The sequence below is a fragment of the Sinocyclocheilus rhinocerous genome, unplaced genomic scaffold (assembly GCF_001515625.1).
Source record: "Sinocyclocheilus rhinocerous isolate Xijiao unplaced genomic scaffold, SAMN03320098_v1.1 scaffold1266, whole genome shotgun sequence".
NCBI lineage: Eukaryota > Metazoa > Chordata > Actinopteri > Cypriniformes > Cyprinidae > Sinocyclocheilus > Sinocyclocheilus rhinocerous.
This window is the reverse complement of record NW_015660496.1, coordinates 784,554-806,807: the sequence shown is the minus strand read 5'-3', so window position 1 is coordinate 806,807 and position 22,254 is coordinate 784,554. Positions and strand designations below refer to the sequence as shown.

Here is a 22,254-nt window from a genome sequence, read left to right as displayed (position 1 = left end):
CCAGTGTGTTTTGGGGTGAAATGCAAATATTGACATGCATCAGGTCCCTATAAGATGTTTAAACCAACCAAGCTAGACCTCTATTATTTACACGTGGTTGCTTTGCTTGTGTATTCATATACAAATACAATTAGGCTTACCCAGTAGAATAACAATACAGGCCAAGATGGCAATCAGAGCTCCGGTGCTGAGCCCTGCTGACAGGATGAAAGGTTCCACATTGCAAGAGAGAATAGTGTCTTTGCTGTCGCAGTTGCACACACGGATTATAAGAGTATTGGTGCTGCTCATTGGGGGTACACCATTGTCGCTGATCTCGATGGGAAGGTGATATATATCCTGGGACATTCTGCTGAAGCCCTTCCGGATCACAAAGATGCTAGCAGTGCTATCTGTGGAAGCAACAGAGAAACATTGATGGAATGTTTACTTCAGCTGATGAGGAGGTTACAGGATTTTAGTAAAACAACAACAGAGTTGTAAATGCGCTGAATAGAATTACAGGAAAGTTCTCCGTTCCCTGGAGTTTAGGTGCATGAGAACTACCCATAGCCACCGGTGAGAGTCAATGAGGTGTGAATCCTCCAATATTAAATTCATGTTTAATATTGAGAACATTTATCAGCTTTTGGAAGTGTAATCAAAGTTAGAGCGGAGGGAGCGGTATTGGTTTTATTTGCAACTGGGAGGGATGGATCAGTGCCAGCGCATTTCCCTGACTCAGTGCAAGGTCACGCTGAAGGCATAGATGGAGTGAGTTCATTTAGGGGCCTGGGGTTTAGTCATTTTCACTCCCTCTGGCACCACTTTCTTCAACCTTCAGTGGCTCTGTCAGGGAAGGCCACTAATGATATGGCTACAACACTCATATAGCATGATGCCATGGACAGGCTCGATCAATCTAATGTTATCCATTATAATTCTATATCATATTCTGTCAGTGAGATTATCATGGGCTGTGTGAAGTATCAATTTGCAACATTTGAACCTGAGAGAGCTCCTCTGGGTCCTTGTTTACAATGTTGTGCTTTTGGGCCACCTTTATTGGCAAATGCTGTACACTGAGCACTCTCAAGGAAGTCTCCTTTGTGCCAGGAAGGGAGCATGAATGTGTTGGTCATGTGCGCATAATGTGTGACAAAAATATTGAGTCTGCTATTATAAACGCATTTTTTTTTTACACTGTCAATGTGAAGCCAAATCAAATTCTTCATAAATCCTTATCTGGAAAATATTCTATGGAAGAAGTTTCTGCCACGGAATGAAAAGTATTTTTCTCAGAATTGTATGTTTATATCTCACAGTTCTGACTTTATAACAACCCAGCAGGCACAGGACATCAATATAACATCAGGTTGACGTTGGACATGACGTTGGACAGATGTTGCATTTTGGTTGAGAATGAAAATTGGGTTGACGTCAGTATTTGACGCCAATTTGAAGTTGACTTAACGTTGGATTTTGGTTACACAACCTAAAAACAACAAATATCAACATCAACTGACGTCAGTATTGGACATCAAATTAATACTGACATTAGACATTGAGTTGACATTGAATTTTGGTCACCCGAAGTATCAACCTAGTTTTTAGTTTTTTTAACCAAATATAAACGTCTTATAATATTGTGTGCCTGCTGGGAAGCAATTGTGATGTTACATCTCTGACTTGATAACTTCAGCAGAAATGGGCTTCCATAATATTCAAATAATGTGTTTAAAAATTACGGCATAAGTTATTTTAAACTTTCAATTAAAAAAAGACTGCAAGAATCTATTTTGACTTTTTTTTTTTAAAACATAAGTCACGATGAGGCGTTCCCCATAGCGACCCCTAGAGGACGCAGTTCGAAGTTCCACGAAAGGGAACTTACAGACCCTAACTTTATGGCTCTCAATGACAGATATTTACTAAAAATTGCAATTGCTGGATGATGATTAATTCCCACATTTAAATTCAGTTTGCATTCTCAAAACCTTGCAGACCAAAACCAGATCTGATGCATTTTTACTTTTTCATTATTACTAAACACAGATAATATTCTATATACTTAATATTTAGAGTTCATGCACATTTATAATCAGCAGGCCTTCATTACGTCCATCTGATAAGAGGAGCAATGTCAGAGCCTCTGTGCGGAGAGTGGAGCATAATGGAGCTTCAGATAAATGGGTGGGCAAAGCTGTTGAAAACTGTATCCATTTGAAAGGCTCTGGATCCTGATAAGGCCAGTCAATCTGAGTAGCCTAATCTGTCTCCCTAATATTGTTGGCTTTTGAAATGGCCTGCTAAAAAGTGCTCATCTCCTTTCTCATTAAAGCAGACCGAATGGGAAAGACAGTCATTTCTCTCTCTCTTTCATTCCCTCAACTTCTAGGTTCACATCGGTTCGCTCTATTAACCAAGAAAAAAGCCTAAACAGATCTGTGATTGTAAACATTCACCCTTTAAAAACAATTAATGCATGTTTCGCTCACTAAGGCACCAATTATGTGGAGTTACTGGAATCAGCTATTGGGATTTCATTATATTTCCAATCTATTGGTGGTCAACGAGAAAAATAGCACAATCAGAAATTAGCCAATGGAATGGAGCAGCTCAGTCAATTATGTCAATTTGTAGGCCAACCTGGAAGGCTATTTCACCATGGGGTCCCTTGAGGTGTTCAGAAAAGCAAAGGTTTTCGATTTTTGAGTAAAATGGTAACATATGGTTAAATTACATGGAGCTACAGTTGTCTGATTCTTTAAGCACAGCAGCTTCCACTGTTTAGCGTGTAATTTGTGTAAGCAAAATAGGAAAATCTGAAGTAATTCCAAAAACCGACTGCAAATTTCTGATCTGACGGCTTGAAAATTCTAATTCTCTTCCAGGTACGACTCGAAATTAAACAGCTCTACAGGTGGAAAATAGTTTAGTTTGTTAGCATATGTTAGACTACTATCATTATCATATCATAGCAGTCACACTGAGCATTCTAAAATAACACCAAAGCTCCTTGTGAGCAAAGTAAACACGATTTACAGTTTCTTTGATGCATACATAATTCAGCTTGTAATCTATCAAGAGCCACCACATAATGAGTTCATATAAAAGCAGCAAATTCCCCTCAAACTGAGTACCACCCAGTCACGACGACACTCCTCAGAGAGGCTCCTCAACTGGCTCTAACTTGAGGCTTCTCGTTTCCCAGCGACTGACTCTCACATTACAGTATAGGTGGGGCTCTCATACATGTTCTTCAGACCTGTGCCTACCTGTTTGATGAAAGACTATTAGACTAAAGTATGGTGCTGAAGGTTTTCTGGGAACACCAAGCAGGATGCTTGAGAAACAGATAGAAACGGGGCTGCCTACCAGCTGGGCCTCACCCACGTTTCAAATCCACAGATGGAGAAGCTCAAATGAGAGCGACGCTTGACTTGAGTTTTCCCACCTCATCATGACCTAATTATCAACACGAGGTTGGCTGGGCGACACTGCAGACACTCACTACTACACATGGATAAACTCATTTGGTTTGGAAAGAGACTAAAACAAATGTGTTTTCAAATGGCGTATTTCCTTAGGCAGTTTACTTGGCTTGAAAGAAGCAGTTCTTCAGTGCAAATTATTCTGTTATGGTGTGTTTTGTGTGCCACACACCTCTGTTGTCCTTGAGGGAGAAACTGTGGTTGTTAGTGACCTCAGGGGCCAGGCTGAAGTGGAAGTGCTGGCGGTGGGCCATTTCGTCCTTATCCGTAGCGCTAACTGTTTCAATGAGCTGTGGAGCAGAGGGTTCAAATCAGGTCATGATAAATTGGTTAAAATCACCAGGGCATGCCTTTAAATAAATGTATGCCTCTTTTATCTCTCTTTCTTTTTTCTCTGTCACTCATTCAAACTTGCAACTGGCCGACAAAGGGAAAGTTAACACTGAATTGATTAAATTTAGGCATCAATATAATTTTTTATAGTGCTCATTTAAAAGTTGTGATAGAAGTTGTGACCTCTTTTAGGAATTAGCTAATTCATTAACCATTTCCTGTACCTATTTAAAGGCAGTCATACATTTCACAGATACAAGGATCAAATAAGGGACATTAAGTTATCTAAGCCAAAAATCTATCTATCTATCTATGGTAACATTAATTTCTGACCCTGCTATACTGTTTAAAAAAAAATCTAAATTGTAAACCCATTTTAAGTAGTGAGATCTTCCCCCTGTTTTTATTTTTTTTTTTTTTTTTTTTTTTTTTTTAATGCTTTTAAAATAAGTCTCTTATGTTCACCAAAGCTGCATTTAATTTTTTAGATCAAAATACAGTAAAAAAATAAATAAATTCAATAAATTCAATATTCTCCAGTCTGTATTGTCACATGATCCTTCAGAAAATATTCTAATTCACAGATTAGTAATTTAGTAACTTGTAACTTTTGATGCATCCTTGCTGGATAAAAGTAATTAATACAATCTTACTGATCCCAAACTTTTGAATGGTAGTGTATGTGTATATGCATTAATAACATAAACACATCAAGTGTTTACATTAGTTAAGGTGTTGCTAATTATTTAATAAGTGCTGAAACATATTTAATTGGTCCTCAAATAAACAGTTAGTTGATTTACCTTTCCAGGGCTGACATTCTCACAGACAAGCACTTCGTTTTGAGTGGCAAACTCTGGAGCGTTGTCATTCACATCTTTGACTTTGATATTGACTCGTACTTTTGCATCTTGGTGATGGCCGCCTGGAACAACAACAGAATTCAAAATGAGACAAATTTTTAAGATTTATCAATAATTCAGTGTGCTGTAAAAACTTTAGTTAGCCCTTAGTGGAAGGACATGAGTGACAGGACAGAACCAAAATTGTCACAATTGGAAAATCTGAAATGATCAGGTTTAGTAAATCCCTTGATATTTTGCTTTCAGACACAGTGTCTTCCACATAACAAAAGACTATTTTCGATGTAGTTTTTATGTCTTTGACCTTGAATTTTTGATGGTCAAAATTATCAAAGACAGTGGAATGAAAATGTATCACACAGAATCTTTGAATTCAAACAGAACAAACACTAACTGCACCTCAAGGAAATCACATGCACACAAAAATAAATATATAACATTTTATGGCCAATTACACACTGTTCACTGAACTGAGGGTATCATTTGAAGTTTGAAGAGGTAATCTGTGGCTGTCTCTTCTGAAATCATGCAGGAGGCCTGGCGACACTACAACCACACAAGAGCAGGGTGGAGGGAGAGCTGGGGAGCTTGGTTAGGGAAAAAATGAGAAACATGCAAAGCTACTCTGTTATTTAAAAGCCCAGAAAAGCGATGAGTGACCTACCAATCTCTGCAGCACTGACAGAGATGTTGTGCCAAGCCTGTGCTTCTCGATCTAAAGGCCTTGTGGTCTTAATAATGCCGTCCTCAGTATTAATGGTGAAAAACTCTTCCAAGTCTGTGTAGCGTAGAATCATATATCTGGGATGAAAGAGAAAGAAAAAAAACTGATCATACTGCTGTACTGACAAAAAACAGGTAAAGCAAAAGTAATCTGATTATTTTACAGGAAGCAGTTGCTACCTGATTGGGTTGTTCATGATGTCGGTGTCTTTGGCATGCACACGGCCGACTAGAGTGCCTGCTGGGGCGTTTTCCTCCACCTCAAAGTTGTAGCCGGGAGCCATGAAGGTCGGGGGCTCATCTGCATCTTCTACTGATATTTTCACAATGGTAGTATCTTTGTATGGACCCCAGGCAGTGAAACGTGGGTCCACATGTGGGTTGGAGGCTTCTACCTTTAGCGTATATGATCGCTTGGTCTCAAAGTCCACGGGCTGAAAACAAGAGGTCAGGATACAATTTAGTTATTCACTTTGATGGAAGCTGTCAATAGAAAAAAAAAAAAAATTTAGTTTTTTTCAGGAATCACTCTACATGTTCAAATATGAAAATGACCCATCTCAATTGATTCTGGACTACATGGAGAACCAAAGGTGAATTAAGAGATAAATTAGTCTGAGCAATAAAACAACCATTAATTGATTACAAATATAGTAAATCAAGTGAAATGAAATAGGAAAAGTAAACACTAGAATATAGCTAACCAGAAAAAAAGGGAAAAAAGGAAAAGTTTAAAAGAAGCAGACTAGAGGGCACTGTTGTTATACATTTGGGAAGGAGACTGAATCCACAAAGAAGCCTGAATAAGAAAGCATTCAAATATCAAGGCTCTTGCAGACATCTTTCAGTTACAGATTGCACTTTTTTACAATTCTCAAATGGCACAATTCTCATGCAATTTAGGTTCAAGCAAATAAAACAAGATTTTAAAAAAAAAGTGTTCAAAAGCAGCCAGTCATTTGGTCCGCTCGTGTCCTCCTGCATCGCCAGTTTTCACACGTCCGCCTGTTTTCTGATTAGCCTGTCTCACCCGTCACACCTCTCGGTCACAAATTACCAAGTGAGAATTACACATAAAGGGTACATATCAACTCAAACACACACTCACACGTACACATGGCGGCTAGCTGTGTGTTCATTGGATGAAAGTTGCTTTTCTTGCTTCCTCATTCTCTTCTCTCACATTTTCTTTTCTTTGGATCTCTTTAATGGAGCTGCCAATGCTGGAAACAAGTATGACCCATTTCTTTCCTCCAACAGGTTGGAAACTATTCTCTGTTTATCCTGACAACATCAGTCCCCCCTCCTTCTCTTTTTCCCCTACTACAATCCTTTATTTGGCACCTAATAACTCCCGACTGAACCTAATCAGGAGCAGATAGTATTCACAATAATGCTACATCTCCTCTTAATATTCAGCCTGTGTCGCCTGCCCGCAGTTGAAACAGAATACTTGATTAAAACCCTGGCCATTCTGTCAGTAATTTCGACCTTAATTTTCAACATGCTTTGAAGAGCAAAAGGTGATGATTTCCCAAGAGGTGTATCAGTGAGACATTGTGTTATTGAGTGAAGCAGCATTGCATCAAGCTGATTGTTGTTGGCATGCCATATTGTCTGTTCTCTCACCCTTCTGCATGATTCATCCCCTCCTTATACCCTTCTCAGCAATCTGAAAAAGCACTGCTGTGGCCATGACGTTTAAAAAAAAAAAAAAACACAAGCGAGGCTGACAAAATCCCCCTCCAATTGTTCCTGCACCATACAAACCTCCTTTATACAAACAACATTCACAATATACTGACGCTTCACCGGTTTACACAGCTTAAACAGCAATAATTCTTGACTGCATACGTTTTTCTTTCTTCAATATGCTTTCCTTTCTAATGATAATTTTGTGGATGATCACTAGAGATCTTAAGCTGTGGGGGTGAGAGGTAAATGATCACCAGCAGGGGGCAGTGTTAAGGCTGCAGGCTGGGTCTCTTTGGCTCTCAGGCTAAAGCTGGTTAGTGGCTAGCAGGCTTCTCGGGGTGATGTGAGATTTCTCTCGGCCACGGGAGGTGGGGGTACGGATGGGCAGCAGCCTAACCCGAGTGGCTGCGTAATTGTCTGCATAATCCAGGGCCTCAGAACAGGGGAGGAATAACCCGGGCAGCACGGCCCAGATGAGCTTCCCTCACACGGACGGAGAGAAGCAGCCATGAAAGTCAATGCTCATCTCAGACATAATAGGGAAGGGATGGGCAATGTCATTGCAATTACAGAGTGAAAATGGTGAAAAATCACTTTCTAGCTTCCCAGCAGTCCTGCACTTGTGCTCACAACCTTGCATATTTGAGCGTCCATGCAAATATGAACACAAATGAACAAGCAAATAAGCTAAATGCAAACGATTCCTCAAGAAGACTAAGGGATGGATAGAGAAATTCACAGTAATGCTATCTGACAAGAACACCCATCCCTTTTTGCGCACATACTTGCTTCCATTCACAATTGCACTTACGTAACTAGACGTTGCATTAACACATACTTCTTTGGCGCTCTTACACACTTCACCTTCTTTAATTTGATGACTGCCTCTTGGGTCTCCGAGTCCTTGGTGATTTCGAAGAGGTTCATGCCGTCTCCCTCCAAGATGCGATAATCCACCAGTCCGTTCTCTGCCAGATCGCACCTGTGAGCTCTTAGCTGGTGAGAACAGGAGTGCATGTGTGAAATTTATATTTGTGTGTTCGAGTGAGCCTGTATGCGTATGTGGGTGGGTGTATGAAGACTATAGCAGACACCTGCCTGAGGCTGGAGCTCGCAGAAGAACCATATGGCTCCACTCCCTGTCTGCTGAGAGCCAAAAGCTTCAGCTGCATTTATAAAAATAACTCCCACATGGGGAGGAAGTCCTCGCGAAGAAAGGCCAGGGCATGCAAAGAGGTCTGCTTTTTCAATCAGACCCTCGACAGACCAAAAAAAAAGCGTTTTCATCTACACATTTTTTTGGGAGCTAAGTCTGCAGCGAGTCATGTGTCAAAGTCTGTTTCGGATAGGGCAAACATCTCTGTGAATCAATATTGAGCCTAAAAGAGACAGCCCACTGCTCAAACTGCATTTTTTTCAGAGTGAACAGAACCACATTAAATATCTGAAGCTCAGATTCTCACCTGTGCTCTGAGCCAAACAGCTGTCCACATTAAAAAATCAATCTTGCTCCTGAAATGTTCCATCATGCAGTCGGCTCAAAACTATCGGCGAGGTAGATTTAAGGATCTGCTGGCCTAAGCTACTCATTGTGGGCAATAACCTTGCAATGTACAGTTTATTTTGGTCCATGAATAACGGTTTCGACCAGCACCAAAAACAGGGCTTGTGTAGGAGCTGGAGCGCTGGGACCATGCTGCATTCTGCTTAAGTCAGGGAAAAGCTTGAAGGCCCTTTGCTACCGAGCCTGAGGCTCAGAGCGCACAAAAAAGCAAAAGCTCGGAGGAGATTTATAGGGCCGATTTCTGGAACAAAAGACAGATAAAATCTATGTGCTTAGTGTGCAGTTTAATGTCACATCGGCAACACATGAACGCTAGCTCACACTAGCCCGTTCCTGCTCTCTTCTGTATACGCAAACATAGTAAATATTTCATCTAGCCTTTCACGCTCGAGAGACTTGATGTCATTGTGCTCGCGCTGAACATTTAAAGAACATTTGAATAATTAAGTTGTGATATTTTCATGTTAACATCTGTAGCTCATATTAGCAGATTCTGACTTGTTCCCTGAGGGCTTGTCAATGTTAATATGTGGTTTGAGGATTGAAGTGTGGAGAAGAAAGAGCTGTACACTGGCTAAAAGCAAACTCTCCTCCCTTGGTGCATGCATAGCAGAGGTCAGAGTAATGTTGTGTGTAGCCAGCCAAAGAGCAAGGCATGGTCACAGTGACAATAATAAAACCTGACAAGCATAGAGGAGGACAAAAATGATGGATGGATGAGAGATGGAGATAGGAAAAGAGAGAAAGACAGAGAAAGAGGGAACATTCACAGCTGGAAGAATAAATTCTCTCACCCTGAGCGAACTTCGGAGGGTTGTCATTGACATCAGTCAGGGTGATTTTAACCTGAGTGGTCCCTGACAGACCGCCCATGTGTCCACCCATGTCCTTGGCCTGGATGACGACATCGTATTCCTGCCTGGCCTCTCTGTCCATGTTGGGAAGAGCAGTTCGAATGATTCCTATATACACACATATAAACACAATATGAAGTAAGATGCACCCCAGACCATTCATTTATGACCATCCATTCATTAATTGATTTATTGTATGTTTCATCAGCATTTATGAGATTTATTCCATCTAACCAGTTGGAATGGATTTTTGCAGTAACAAATATTGCTATTTTGAAGTGAAAACCCTTTAAGTTAGATGCCCCCCTCAGAACTGGGTCAGAAAGCACCAACTATTTAATATTTCAGCGAATTAGATGCATATTTCAAACATTTCATTGCTCAATAAACCTATGGGCTAATTCAGTGTCACATTTAGTCTAAATGTATAAATAATTGCTATTACAACAATCTGTTCAATTAAAATTCAGTTGCATGATTATATTCTGCTATTTGATTTGACTGTCATTATTCATTCAACTAATCTGTCAAATGCATACATTTGCATGGAATAAGTAATTTAGTATTTCAAATGAATGACATCTTATTAAAAAAAATCATTAAAATGATAGAATATATATTTTACACATTTTGTGTGAACCGAATTAGCAAATGTTTTTTCCTTAATATACTTGATGATCATCAAGTTACAGTAAATGCATACTGTTCTTAAGGGGGAATCCTGTACCCTCTTCTACATCTCCTACTGTGTGCATCTCATACACAGGCAGTTTTGTTAGTACCACACAGATGAGCAGCACTGAACAGGATCGAGCCAAACATCCAGCTTTAGTTTATTAGCAGCATCTGCTCCATCTCCTCTGACTGCTGTAGGGGTTTCCACTGCCACTGGGACACTGTAGGACTAATGTGACCACGGGTTAATTTAGCTCAGAGAATGCAAGGTGCTCTCGCGAAGCGTGAAAAGACTACCCTCTTCATTCCCAATCCTCATACCGTGGTAATTGAATTGAAGCCAAACATGACGTGAAATTGCACATGATGCATATTTGAATGCATGGCTGGCTCCACAGAACTAACACTGAACCAGTGAAAATATCATTACTGACGACTGTACCTGTTTGTGGCTCCACAGAAAAGTAAGGCTGGCCCTGCAGGATGCTGTAGACCAGCCTGGCGCTGTTGCCGTATGTGGGGTCATCGGCGTCTGTAGCTGTGACCTTTATCACTGAAGTACCTGAAGAGAAAGCCATGATAGAGATCGCTTTTGGATATTGCACAGATCTCAAAGTCTAAGGTACACCTCCCATCGACATTCACAACAAAGATAAGAGAGAGGACAGCAACTTGGCTATTTCTCAGGTTATAAAGTTGATCTTGAATAACCTTTCTTAAAGGCAACAAGAGTTTTTCAGAGTCTAAAGCTAGATGATACAAACCGTTGCCTCGGGTTTGTGCATGCAATGTTTTGCCTTCAGCCGGGCCAATTTCCATGAAATCTGATTCTGTTTTTACCCAGCGTGTTTACCAACTTGTCTAAAAGTATAAGGAATTGACCTGGACAAAACTAGCCTTTCGAGGTTCCCAGTAGTATTATGTGAGCTGTGAACGGGGGGTATCGGGGTAACAGATCATTACCCCGTGACAGGAGAGCATTACTGATGATGTATTGCACAGCGAAAATGCAGTAAACACAAACACATGCACACAAACAAATGCAAGCGCACACACACACACACACACACACACAGACAAGTCAGCAGTCGCAAAACAACAGTTGCAACAAGAGTACCGACTCACTTTCTGAGAGTCAGATTTCAGCTCTTTTGAATAATGCATGAGGAACAAGCTGTCAGGCGTGGGCTCATAGAGAAAGAGAAGAAGCTGACAAATATGCTTTTCCAGAGGCTCGCACTCACCAACATTGGACATCTCAGCCACTCGCCCATAGTAAGGGCCGTGAAGGAACTCTGGTGGATTGTCATTGATGTCCTGCACCTTGACAATGAACTCTGAGGGAGGTTCTAGGGGTTTGTTGGTGTCTCGATCCACGGCCTGGGCGGTCAGGGTGTACTGGGCCTGTTCTTCTCTGTCCAGTGTCTTTGTGGCATGAATGTTGCCCGTTTTGTCATCGATGACAAAAATAGTGCCTGCTCCCTCCCCCGAAAGTATGTATTTAATGTTTCCATCTCCTGAATCTACATCCGAATGAAGCTGGAAGAAGATAAAGAGCATGTGAGTGAGATGTTTCCATCAACAACGAGCAGGTCAAACAAGAACGCTGACTCAAAGTAGAAAGCTTTTTGGCTGGTCTTCAGCGATCCATGATAGCATCTCCTCTAGAGTATCACATTAACACACTCATATCTTACAGTAATATCCACCCTGATGGCCGACTGCATTGACAGTGAATTCAGCAGGGAAACATCCCTCTCCTAAATGCTAGTCTACATTACTCTCGAGCGAACTTCATCGTTTTATATTAAAATGCGAACGAACCTCATTTTCGTAATGTATGACTGTTTATATGTTGCAAGCAAAGTGTATAGAGCTGATGCGAATCAAGGGATGTTGATTATGCTGGTTAAAATGAAATTAAACTCCTGACACAGAATATCCCCACTCAATAAGTCTAAACCTCCACTTGGGTTCAGGTGGGAATTTAAAGGCCAACGTGCTGCAGGTTCGCCATGTAACTATCCGGCAGGCCCATAAATCGTCCATTTCCCCTATGCAAGAACCATAGGGGACTGCACCGTTATTAAAAAGGAAATCCAATTTATAACCTTTAATCAAGTGGGCCACTGATTGCTTTTGTGGAACAAATGGAGGATATTGCAAGGACTCTGTCTGTAATGAAAACCCCAATGACTTTCATTCACAGCATAACCTTAAGAGAAAAATAGAGGGGGAGGCAGATAAAGAACGGATGTAGAGAAATGGATGTAGAAGTTCCTTGTTTCTACTTACCCGACCTACTAAGACGGGATCTGGGCCTGTGTACTCTTCAATGACAAAGAACTGGTTCCAGACCCAGCCTCGTTTGGAGCGGTGAAGCACCTGGCCCTCTTTGCCTCTCTCCCTGTGTCTGTGCAAAGAGAGATGGCGGCGGTGGCCGCGCTCCCGTGGCCCTGAGCCCCTGTGTGTCGCTGCCGCTGCAGCGCTCCATAGTGCGGCCCCCAAACATAAGAAGAACACCTGCAGTCTCAGTCCCTCCCACATCCTGCCCACACTGTCCACTTCCTCTGGGCCTTCCTGTTCACACCCCTCCTGTGGGTATCAAGGTCCAGAGAGAATCCTTGAAATGGTGTCCGCTGGATGGTGTGGTCTCTAAAGGGGTTGAGGGGGACAGGAGGACACCTCACTGGAGTTGGCCTCTGAGATTCATCACAAAGTCATACTTTTACACTCTTTCTTCCTCTCTGATTCTGAAACAAAAAAGGAGAGAAAAAACATCATTAGTCACATGGCGAAATGTAAGGTACAAATGTCTAAATTGTCTGCATAAATCCTGGAAATACACAGGATAATAGTTTTAGGATAATAAAACATTTAATGACACTTTTCTGCACTATTACTAGGTCACTAATCAAATGAGAACATTTGTGTCATTGATCATGTGACAAAAATGATTTGTAAAGGTCATATATTCTTGTTTCCGCTGAAGCACAAGATGTTCTTTGGCTCAAATCATGCTGGAGAACATGATCATCAGGTTTTACAAACACACCTGGGGAGTTCATGCAGCTTGAGTGCTGCTCTCATTAAAGCAAAAGGGGACAAATCAAACACAGATACATTCTGAAATTCATGTTAGTATTTCAATTCAACTTTTAGTTAAATTGTTATGCTTATACAATTTGTAATGAAAACAATTCATTAAATTAGAAAAAATCTAATGCTAAATCTAAATCTAGTGCTCTCAATCTTGGACCCCACTGTATATAAAACTTGGCAATACAATGTGGCTTTTGTCAGACCACACTGGAGTCAAGTTAAATCGACTGTGTTGAAATGTATTAATTCATTTTGTAACAGTGTACCCTGAATTAATTAAGCATCAGAGGTTGTAAGCCCATTTGCGCCTATTCAATTAGACATTACACAGTCAGCGGTCTACCAGCAAACCATTGTTGTGGTAAGCTATTCTCTACGTTGCAGAATATAAACCACAAGGTCTATAGGTCTCATAGATGTTTATTTGAAAATGTAATTTAAAAAAACGTTTCTATTCACTTCCAGAAGATCAGACAAAGAATAAAGAGCACAACATGAAGAGAAAAAATAAATTAATACATACATAAACTCATTCTCTATAATTCAAAGGCTTGGGGTCAGTAAGATTTTTTAAAGGAAATTAATACTTTTATTAAGCAAGGATGCCTTAAATTGATTACAAGTGACATTAAAGACATTTATAAAGTGGCAAAATATTTCCATTTCAAATACATGCTGAACTTTTTAACTTTATATTCATAAAATAATCTTGAAAAATATTAAGCAGCAGAACTATTTTCAACATTGATAATAAGAAATGTTTCTTGAGCATCAAATCACTGGAGTAATTGCTGCAGAAATTTCAGCTTTGCCATAACAGAAATAAATTACATTTTGAAAAAAAAAAAAAAAAATCATAAACTTAATTAATATAGGAAATTAGATAATGTCTCATAAAATTCCTAATATAAATGTCACACAAGACCATCCTTTTCCAGATTTTTATCCTGTGTAAACACTTGTCATGTTACACATCCCATAATTAACCACTTGAGGCTCTATGTCTGGGTGTAGGCAGACGTGGTATGGGAGAGCGGCCCGCCGGGTATTTTCTCATCCACTGAGCCACTAACAACCTTCAGCTCTGACAACAGCAGCCACGTTAGCCCGCTGCACCCAAACACGCACGCAGCGCCATCCTTACCCTAATCATAGTACGTCAAATCCTCACTTCACACACATTCAGAGGAGGGGTTTGTGAGAGTGTGAAAGGCACAAGACGGGTGGATAACTAAACCTAAACCTAACCAATTGCCAGTCTGCAAAGCAAAGCCCATAAATATTTCCCAAATAAAGTGCATCCAGCGGAGAACTAGGAAAGTGGGTGCCCTCAAGCAGACCTCTGTACTGTCAGGTCCTGATTACATTATATTGCTTCACGCTCATCTCAGTCTTGGCTGTAAATTGGCATCGGCGCTCGAGAAAGAAGACATTCTATCCCCTCCTTTCATTATTGACCGGTCACCAAAATGTCAGGATGCACTGCTACTTGGAGTGGTTTTACAGCCTCTAAAGTCTTCCTTTCAAGTGTGCTTCTTGCGAGCACTAGGAATCCAGAGCATTTAGCCCGATCAAAATAAGAATTTTTATTTTTTTTATTATTTATTTAAAAAGTATCTAATGCACTTAGGCTGAATTTATTAGATCCAAAATACAATAAAATTACAATATTGTAAAATATTTTTTACAAATTAAAGTGACTGTTTGCTATTTTAATACATATTTTAAAATGGAACTTATTTGTATTATGGCAAAGCTGAATTGTCTTTACTGTTATGTGTTATCAATTTAATATGCCATTTAACATTATTAATTTCTTTAAAAAAAGTACGCACACATACTTGTTTGAGGTTGAGATGTACATAGCTGAATACTGTATTCAGAAACACTTTAATAATCATGTCTCATCTTTCAGTTAAAGTCTTCTGTCACTTAATTTCAGTTAAAACTATGGTGTAACAGGTCTTCAACAAGAGATTTGTGACCCCTTGGGGGTCCGCAGTGGTACTGCATTAAGTCTGCACATTACTGTTTGATCTCAAACAAGTTTTTGTAAAACAAAATGAATATATGCATTATCCAAAAGCATAATATTCAGTGAAATTCAAATTAAGAGGTTAATGTTGTGGTAAATGTTCATTGTCTCTCACTCATTAACATTTACAAGTATATGACTGAACATTTGACAATAATTATTTGAATAGCTCTGTAATATACTTTAAGTATAACAGAGTATGTAAATACATTTATATGGCACTATATGCATGTTGTTATAGGCCATTTTATACAATATGTAGCAGAAGGCCCCTGCTCCATCTCTCTCTCCACCAAGGGATCTGAAAAAGGTTGAAGACCCCTCTCCTGCAACCCACAACATTCTTTTCAGAATAGTTCAGCTTTTCTTAGTCATTGGGGGTAAATGCTCTTTGTCTCAAACACCAAACCACTTGATGATTTATAAAAACATTGATAAATTACAGTAAATAGTCTAACCACAGAGTAAGTTATTCTGGTCCTTACTGAAACATTTGTATAACAAACCAAGTGCAGAGTCACTCAGAGTTGGTAAGTGATTCACCAACCCTGCAATGTCTGTAATGTCTGTAAAAGTGATACCGTTATTTATCACGCACTCTTATCGGCCAGACATCTAAGTGTGTCTCTGCTGAGGGGATTCAAGCTCTAGCATCTTAAAACACATTTGATGGAGGAAATAAAATGCAGATATTGTATTTTAAGAGCAGCAGTATTTGTGTGTCTCTGGAACAAAGAAACTGCTAGCGTGTACTGTTACGACTAATAGAGGGCAAGGGAAGAAAATGTCTCAGTGTTTTGGAACCACAAATGATCACCCTGCCTCACAGCCTAATTACTAGTTTAGTGGGATATATTAAGTGGAATATATTACACATGCCTTAAACTAAATATTGAATTCTGCACTATAAAATGCCAAGACCTTAATCATAATGCTGAGTAACGGATTCAGGCAACTGCGAGAGCCTTGAGATGAAATGAAGCAACTGCAAAATCTGAAAGGCATTGGAAGTGATCCTCTGGCCTAACTAGTATAACGATATAAAACAAATAAACGGATGAACGGGTAAATTAATAGATTTCAAAATCCTTAGGAGACATGTCAAACTGGATCCAGAAGCTCTGTCATGGCCTATTGCAAGCATTCAGATGTCTGAGAAGAATCTAATTTCCTATCAAATGTTCTCACAGCGGAAGGATCAAGAAAAGGAAACGTAGAGCGAAAGGGAGGAAGGGTTATGGAATGACACTTGAAATCAAACAGAACTGAAGCTATTTCTGTGGAAGACTGAGACCTGAGTGAAAGATAGTTATTCTGTTCTTTGCACAGTATTTTCAGTTAACAGCCACTTACCCTGTTGGTTTCTGAATTTTAGCAGCTATCGCTAAACAAAAGCAGAAAATTACAGCAATTCAGCTGCAAGCACACTCTGCTTCTCTGGATCTCCAACCACAAACTTAGCATCTAATGAAAAGTGGCTTGAGAGCAAACTCTAATGTGAAAATGGTGTGGTCAGCTCTACTCAATTTTTCACTCATTGTTTTCCGCTCTTTCTCTCTTTTATTTTTTATTTTACTCTCAGTAAAATTCATTGTTGTAGGACTGGGCAAAAGCACACCTGGGTAGAAGTGGTGTAAAGCAATAAAGATGATTCATCTCCATGTATTTTTGATATATGCTACTGGCTGCTTGGATCCTTAGCTTTGCTTTCACATGAGTCTCTGAGATTGTATTTGTATCTAAAGTATGTGCACACGTACACATTTGATATTACACTAAAGTGCTTTTGCGCTAGAAAATGATTACCTTTTGCCTTTTTTTTTTTTTCTCTGTAGGTTTCCCCTACTAAGAGTCAGTTGTGAAGTATTATTTTACCATTACCAACATACAGGATTGCTATTTAGCTGGCAAAGTGAAATATAGATGCTGTGTAGCAATATTCCATGATGCATGGTGACAGATTGTGTAAATATTTTCTCATGATTTTTTATTTATTTATTTATTTTACAGTTTTCTTAAAACACTAATAATCAAACGTGTGAGTGTATATATTTGACCATACAATACACAATGAAATCAACATGACTCCATTTAGGCTTAATGGATGAAGAGTTCACCTTATTTTGTTTACTACTATAGGGCTAATTTTTAGTTAGCTACTTGAAAACTGATTTTTAATACTGCACTTTATCTCTTTTTCAGACAGACACTTTCAAGAACTTTTATCAAGCTCAATAAAGGTTTAAACATGTCACACAAACTAGGAATTGCTGTATAATGAACAGTGACATACAGTAAATAGTATGTGACATTTCACATAGGTTTCATATAAATAATTGTTTCTTCTTGGCCACTTATGATTAACACAAACCAGCATGTGGTTTTCTGTTTTACTACCCATATTATTACAGTGGTTATCAGTACATTTACGGTAAAGCAAATTTGGTAGTTCAGGTAGACTAGTATATTAGTATATTATCACCTACAGTATGAATTGTAAGTTGTAATAAATACCTGTAATACCTAAAACATTGTCACCATTTTAACAGTGAATTTCGAGCAACCACAGCTGTCATTTTTTTAAGAATATGTGTATGTAGTAATACTGTCATTCACACACTCATACACTCTCTATACTGTTTTTCAAAAGTATATACTTACATGGTGATTCATGTAAAATGATTCAGCAGTGTCTTATATATATATATATATATATATATATAATTTTTTTGTTTAATTTTTTTGATTTATTTATTTATTTATGTTTCTATATTTTCAGGAGCTTCCTAAGAGAGATATCAAGTACTGCCTGCTGGTCTGGTGGCTGGCTTTAACAGATTTGTTGAAGAAACTTGGGTTCTACCCTGGTGTATATTGAGGGGAGGCATATCAACAGCATCTAGTAAGTGGTTACACTTTATTTTGATAATCCACATTACTCAACAAACTATCATTAAAGTATTAATATGTACATTATGGTTAGAGTTAGGGTTAGTAGAATAAGCCGACATGTACTTGCAAAGTTACTTAATCAGTAGAATGTCTGTTAGGGGACCATAAAAATAAAGCACCACTTAATGGCACCATAAGGAATTAACAACACAAAATAATGACAGGACAGATTGCCCTGCCCTAGACTCATCCCATTGGTCAACGTACAACTGGCTGACTTAAGGTGTGTCTGGAGAATATTTACAGGCAAAATACAGTAATTTCAATGGGAATCCATGCAATCGAGAATTCTGCATGAGGGCAAGATTTTCCTACACAGATTTAGTAGTCGGTCATGTAAATTTGACGCATTTACCAATAGAAAGCTATTTGGTTTGAAAGTTTCTTCTGTGTCAACTGTACTTCATACTTATCATCATTATATTGACAATTTTGCCCACAAAACTTGCTAATGTGACAGCACCTTTGTAATTGCCTCTTGATATTTAGCTGGGAATGGAGGAAATGTTGTAGAAACACTGAAACAATTACACATTTCACCTTTAAGTACAGGCTTGATTCACCACAGACAGTGTGAGATTCCTTCTAGCTCTCCTCCATCTTCACTTTCTCCTCAGGCACTTAGAGATCAACTCTCAAGACACAAAGATGTAAATTCCACTACATCATAGAGAGTGCTCGTACTGTACAAACAAATGGGGTCAAGTGTTTAGCTCCATCAAAGCGCAATTTTAAGGATCTCCGAGTGTCATTCAAACATTCACATTACAGTGCTGGACTCACCCTAAACAAAAGTGTGATGAAGGCCAAAACTTTTAGTACTTATACCATAATTCCACAACTAAAAGTCAGATATAAAAATAACTGCTTTCAAATTAATGATTGCTATTTGAGGCATAGAAACTAGAAGGCTTTTAAAAAGTGGCAATGTAACAGGAAGTCATAACCTCTAAACACTACACGTGCTCGTGATGGACCTGGGAATTGAGATGCATATCTATTCACTTCAAAGTTCTGCCATCAAAGCCTTTCCCGATGCTGTCACGGAGAAAAGAGCTTTTTGGTTTCTCATTACCCAGCAGTACTTCCCCTGGTCAGCGATTGTGCTCACAGGGCGAAACCTGACTCTTAATTGCCATTCAATTACAGAGACTAATCGGTGGAGGTGTTTCGCAAACAAAAATCCCTCAGCCTGGCTCACTGCAGTGCATGGCTAAAGAGCTGATTTGTATTCTAAAAAGGTGACTAATGCTCATGCCGCTTTCTCCTTCCCTGCCTCCCGCACTTCCTCTGAGAGGTCTGGATTATGAATATGCTAACAGTTGTGGCCAGGGTTCTTAGTTATGGAGGTGAGGGGAAGCCTTTGCTTTTGCCACCTTTGAGATGTTGATGCTGCTGCCACCACCGCCACCGCTCCATGTTAGTGGAAAACTACAGTTACTAACAGCGAGAGAGCGACGGTGGTGGAGTCTCATAAGTCGGACTACAGAGATGAACGCCATTACACTTTCTCATGATGTTATTTCAGAAGAGCCCAAGGCTCCACCACTGTCTGTTCTGCAGCACGTGCCCTTGGAGAAGAGAACCGAGTATCACCTTACTAGGGCAAACAAGGCTCAGCACTCTACTTATATTACCTAGAACAACATGAAGGTTAGATGCCTAAAGGCAACAGTGTGTGCCTTGTATTCCCTGCATACCTCGATTATCCACTCTATGAGGCGTATTCGTTTCCAATAGAACATCAACTTCCGTCAGACAAGTCAAACACAGCCGAATGTTCTGATAATAAACTCTAAAAACGTATACGGCACCATTCCTAGCACTAATTCGCATAAGCAGGTGTGGCTACATTTGGTGTGGCGTGTGTTTGAGGCGCTCAACCAAGCTTTCGAAACTCATTACAGCTTTAGCCATAATTATTAACCACGAGAATCAGCTTTTGCACATGCCTGGTAATGATAATTCCTCTCATTATTCATCTCCGCTAACACATTATCCTCCTGTTTATTCATGCAAGCACAAATATGGGTGAATTAATAACAATCTGAAAATCACCCCAGCCAGTCTGTGCTTTTCCTGCCATACCCCCCACAAAAAACTCCACTAAATAAATTAAATAATAACAAAAATGAATGCAGCAATAAGACTGTGTTAATTTTTATGAATAGATGTTTAAATGTACTGAAAAATGAATAATTTCCTTCCGCATGTATTGTAGATGATGAAATTGAAACTGAAAGCAATACAAGAATAATATTTGAGCAATTATTAAGGAAATTCAGAACAACTAAACAAAAGTTGACGGATAATCAGTTCAAGGAGACGTACATGACAGTATTAAACGGAGTCACTGCAGGGTCTATGGAAAAAACTCTTGCATGACTGACTTTAAAATATTCAGCCATGAATGATGATTCCTGAGTTCTATAGCCTCTCAATTGACTTCTTGGGTGTCATTTAACACAGTTTTCCCCTCTTTACACATCAATAACATCCTAATTATGTCTTCAGTTATTATGCTATTCCAATAAGCACTTCATAGCTTCACTGTATATCTGTATAAGAATACTAATGACTAGGTTATAAAAACACTGACTAACGACAGCTGCATCTCCTCAGAGCTTCAATCACCAGCAACACACTTCATCCATTATTCAAATGTACAAGGCTAAAAAAGGCCCCATGTCTTCTCTTTTGTCTCACGCACAAGGCCGCAGAATATTTCTGCCAGTGTGTAAGACGTGCTTGCATATTTTTCTTTTAGCAGCTATGTTACAAAGAGGTGAATGGTGAGGCGCTGCCAAAGCCTCTCATTCCCAAACCTTTTCATTTCCTGGAAAATGGAGGACTAGTCAGGGTTTTCAGACAGCCCCGTCCCGGAGGATCCAGGGAGCAGGAAACTGCGGTGTCTGGAATTGATTTGAGGCAAAGGGAAAACAAAATACTTGGGATTCCTGAGGTTTGGGGGACAGCAGGCAAAAAGTCATGGATCCCACCAATGCTATGTAGGGAGACAGTGGAGTGAGCTAGAAATGAGACTATTATGCTACTGTGACAAACTTGGGTGGATTTAGGGAGCCATTTCAAGTCCCAGAGCCCAGACAACGTATCGTATCATGCAACCTTCACTATTTAAAGTCACTAGGCATATTTCAATAACGTCCCCCCTTCTGAATTTCCTTGTAGGATGTTTATTTTTTTTAAAACCACTCTTTTTACTGCTTGCATCTGCAAGCTTCTTCCTAACTGAAGCCACTTGACTGACAGCTTTATTGTTTGACTTTTTCAGAGATGATTGAAACGCAAATGGTGCATTGATAAACATCACTCAAATTTTAATACCTTTTCACCAAGCGTCTCCTTTGAGGAGAGGTTAATTCATTGAATTGGTAAACAGAGAAATTAAACCTCAGTGCCATTTCAATAGTGTGCACAACAGAAAAGGAAAGAGACTGAAAATGATTATCCAGCTGCTCTGGCATAGAACTGCATGCAACTGCGAATGAAATGGAGGCATGTGTGTCACATTAAGTCAAAAACTATATAATAGTCTAAAGCTGGGTTAAAACCGATCCAATCCCACAATGTATTTCATATATATTCCAGTTTTTAGAGAATGGGTGCAAATTGATTTGCTTCTTTTGTTCATTTGCATAGGCTGTACAGGTTATAGGCCTATACAACAGTTAGTTTTGGTCCTTGAATCTGATTGGCTGAGAGGTCTTTCCAACCATGAGATACTTCCCAACATCACCATGGGAATATATGTTTACTCACTGTTCACTATCTGATCAATATAAATACAGATGAAATACATGGGAAGGATTACTTTGAAATTGTCCTTAAAAGTCTCTGAAAACTGTAGACAGTTTTCTCTGCCAGGATTAGGGCTATCAAACATGGCAAATTTGGGGTGGTTATTGGACTGGCTAGCTAGCTAGGGGTTAAAAGGCTAAACAACTATAAACTTAAAAGTGAAAAG

General features: G+C 39.4%; 1 protein-coding gene across 1 annotated transcript in view; it reads right to left on the bottom strand.

Moving 5' to 3' along the window:
• LOC107725025 (cadherin-11-like) overlaps nucleotides 1-22,254 on the bottom strand; it is a 51,474-nt gene that overhangs the window by 574 nt on the left and 28,646 nt on the right. The window contains exons 2-12 of the mRNA XM_016534157.1: nucleotides 12,476-12,933; nucleotides 11,425-11,719; nucleotides 10,623-10,742; nucleotides 9,446-9,613; nucleotides 8,186-8,292; nucleotides 7,952-8,083; nucleotides 5,573-5,826; nucleotides 5,334-5,470; nucleotides 4,610-4,731; nucleotides 3,646-3,763; nucleotides 141-392 (exon numbers count right to left, since the gene is read on the bottom strand). Coding sequence (XP_016389643.1) covers nucleotides 141-392; nucleotides 3,646-3,763; nucleotides 4,610-4,731; nucleotides 5,334-5,470; nucleotides 5,573-5,826; nucleotides 7,952-8,083; nucleotides 8,186-8,292; nucleotides 9,446-9,613; nucleotides 10,623-10,742; nucleotides 11,425-11,719; nucleotides 12,476-12,727 — 1,957 coding nt within the window. The 5' untranslated portion in view covers nucleotides 12,728-12,933. The remainder of the gene's footprint in view (nucleotides 1-140; nucleotides 393-3,645; nucleotides 3,764-4,609; nucleotides 4,732-5,333; nucleotides 5,471-5,572; nucleotides 5,827-7,951; nucleotides 8,084-8,185; nucleotides 8,293-9,445; nucleotides 9,614-10,622; nucleotides 10,743-11,424; nucleotides 11,720-12,475; nucleotides 12,934-22,254) is intronic.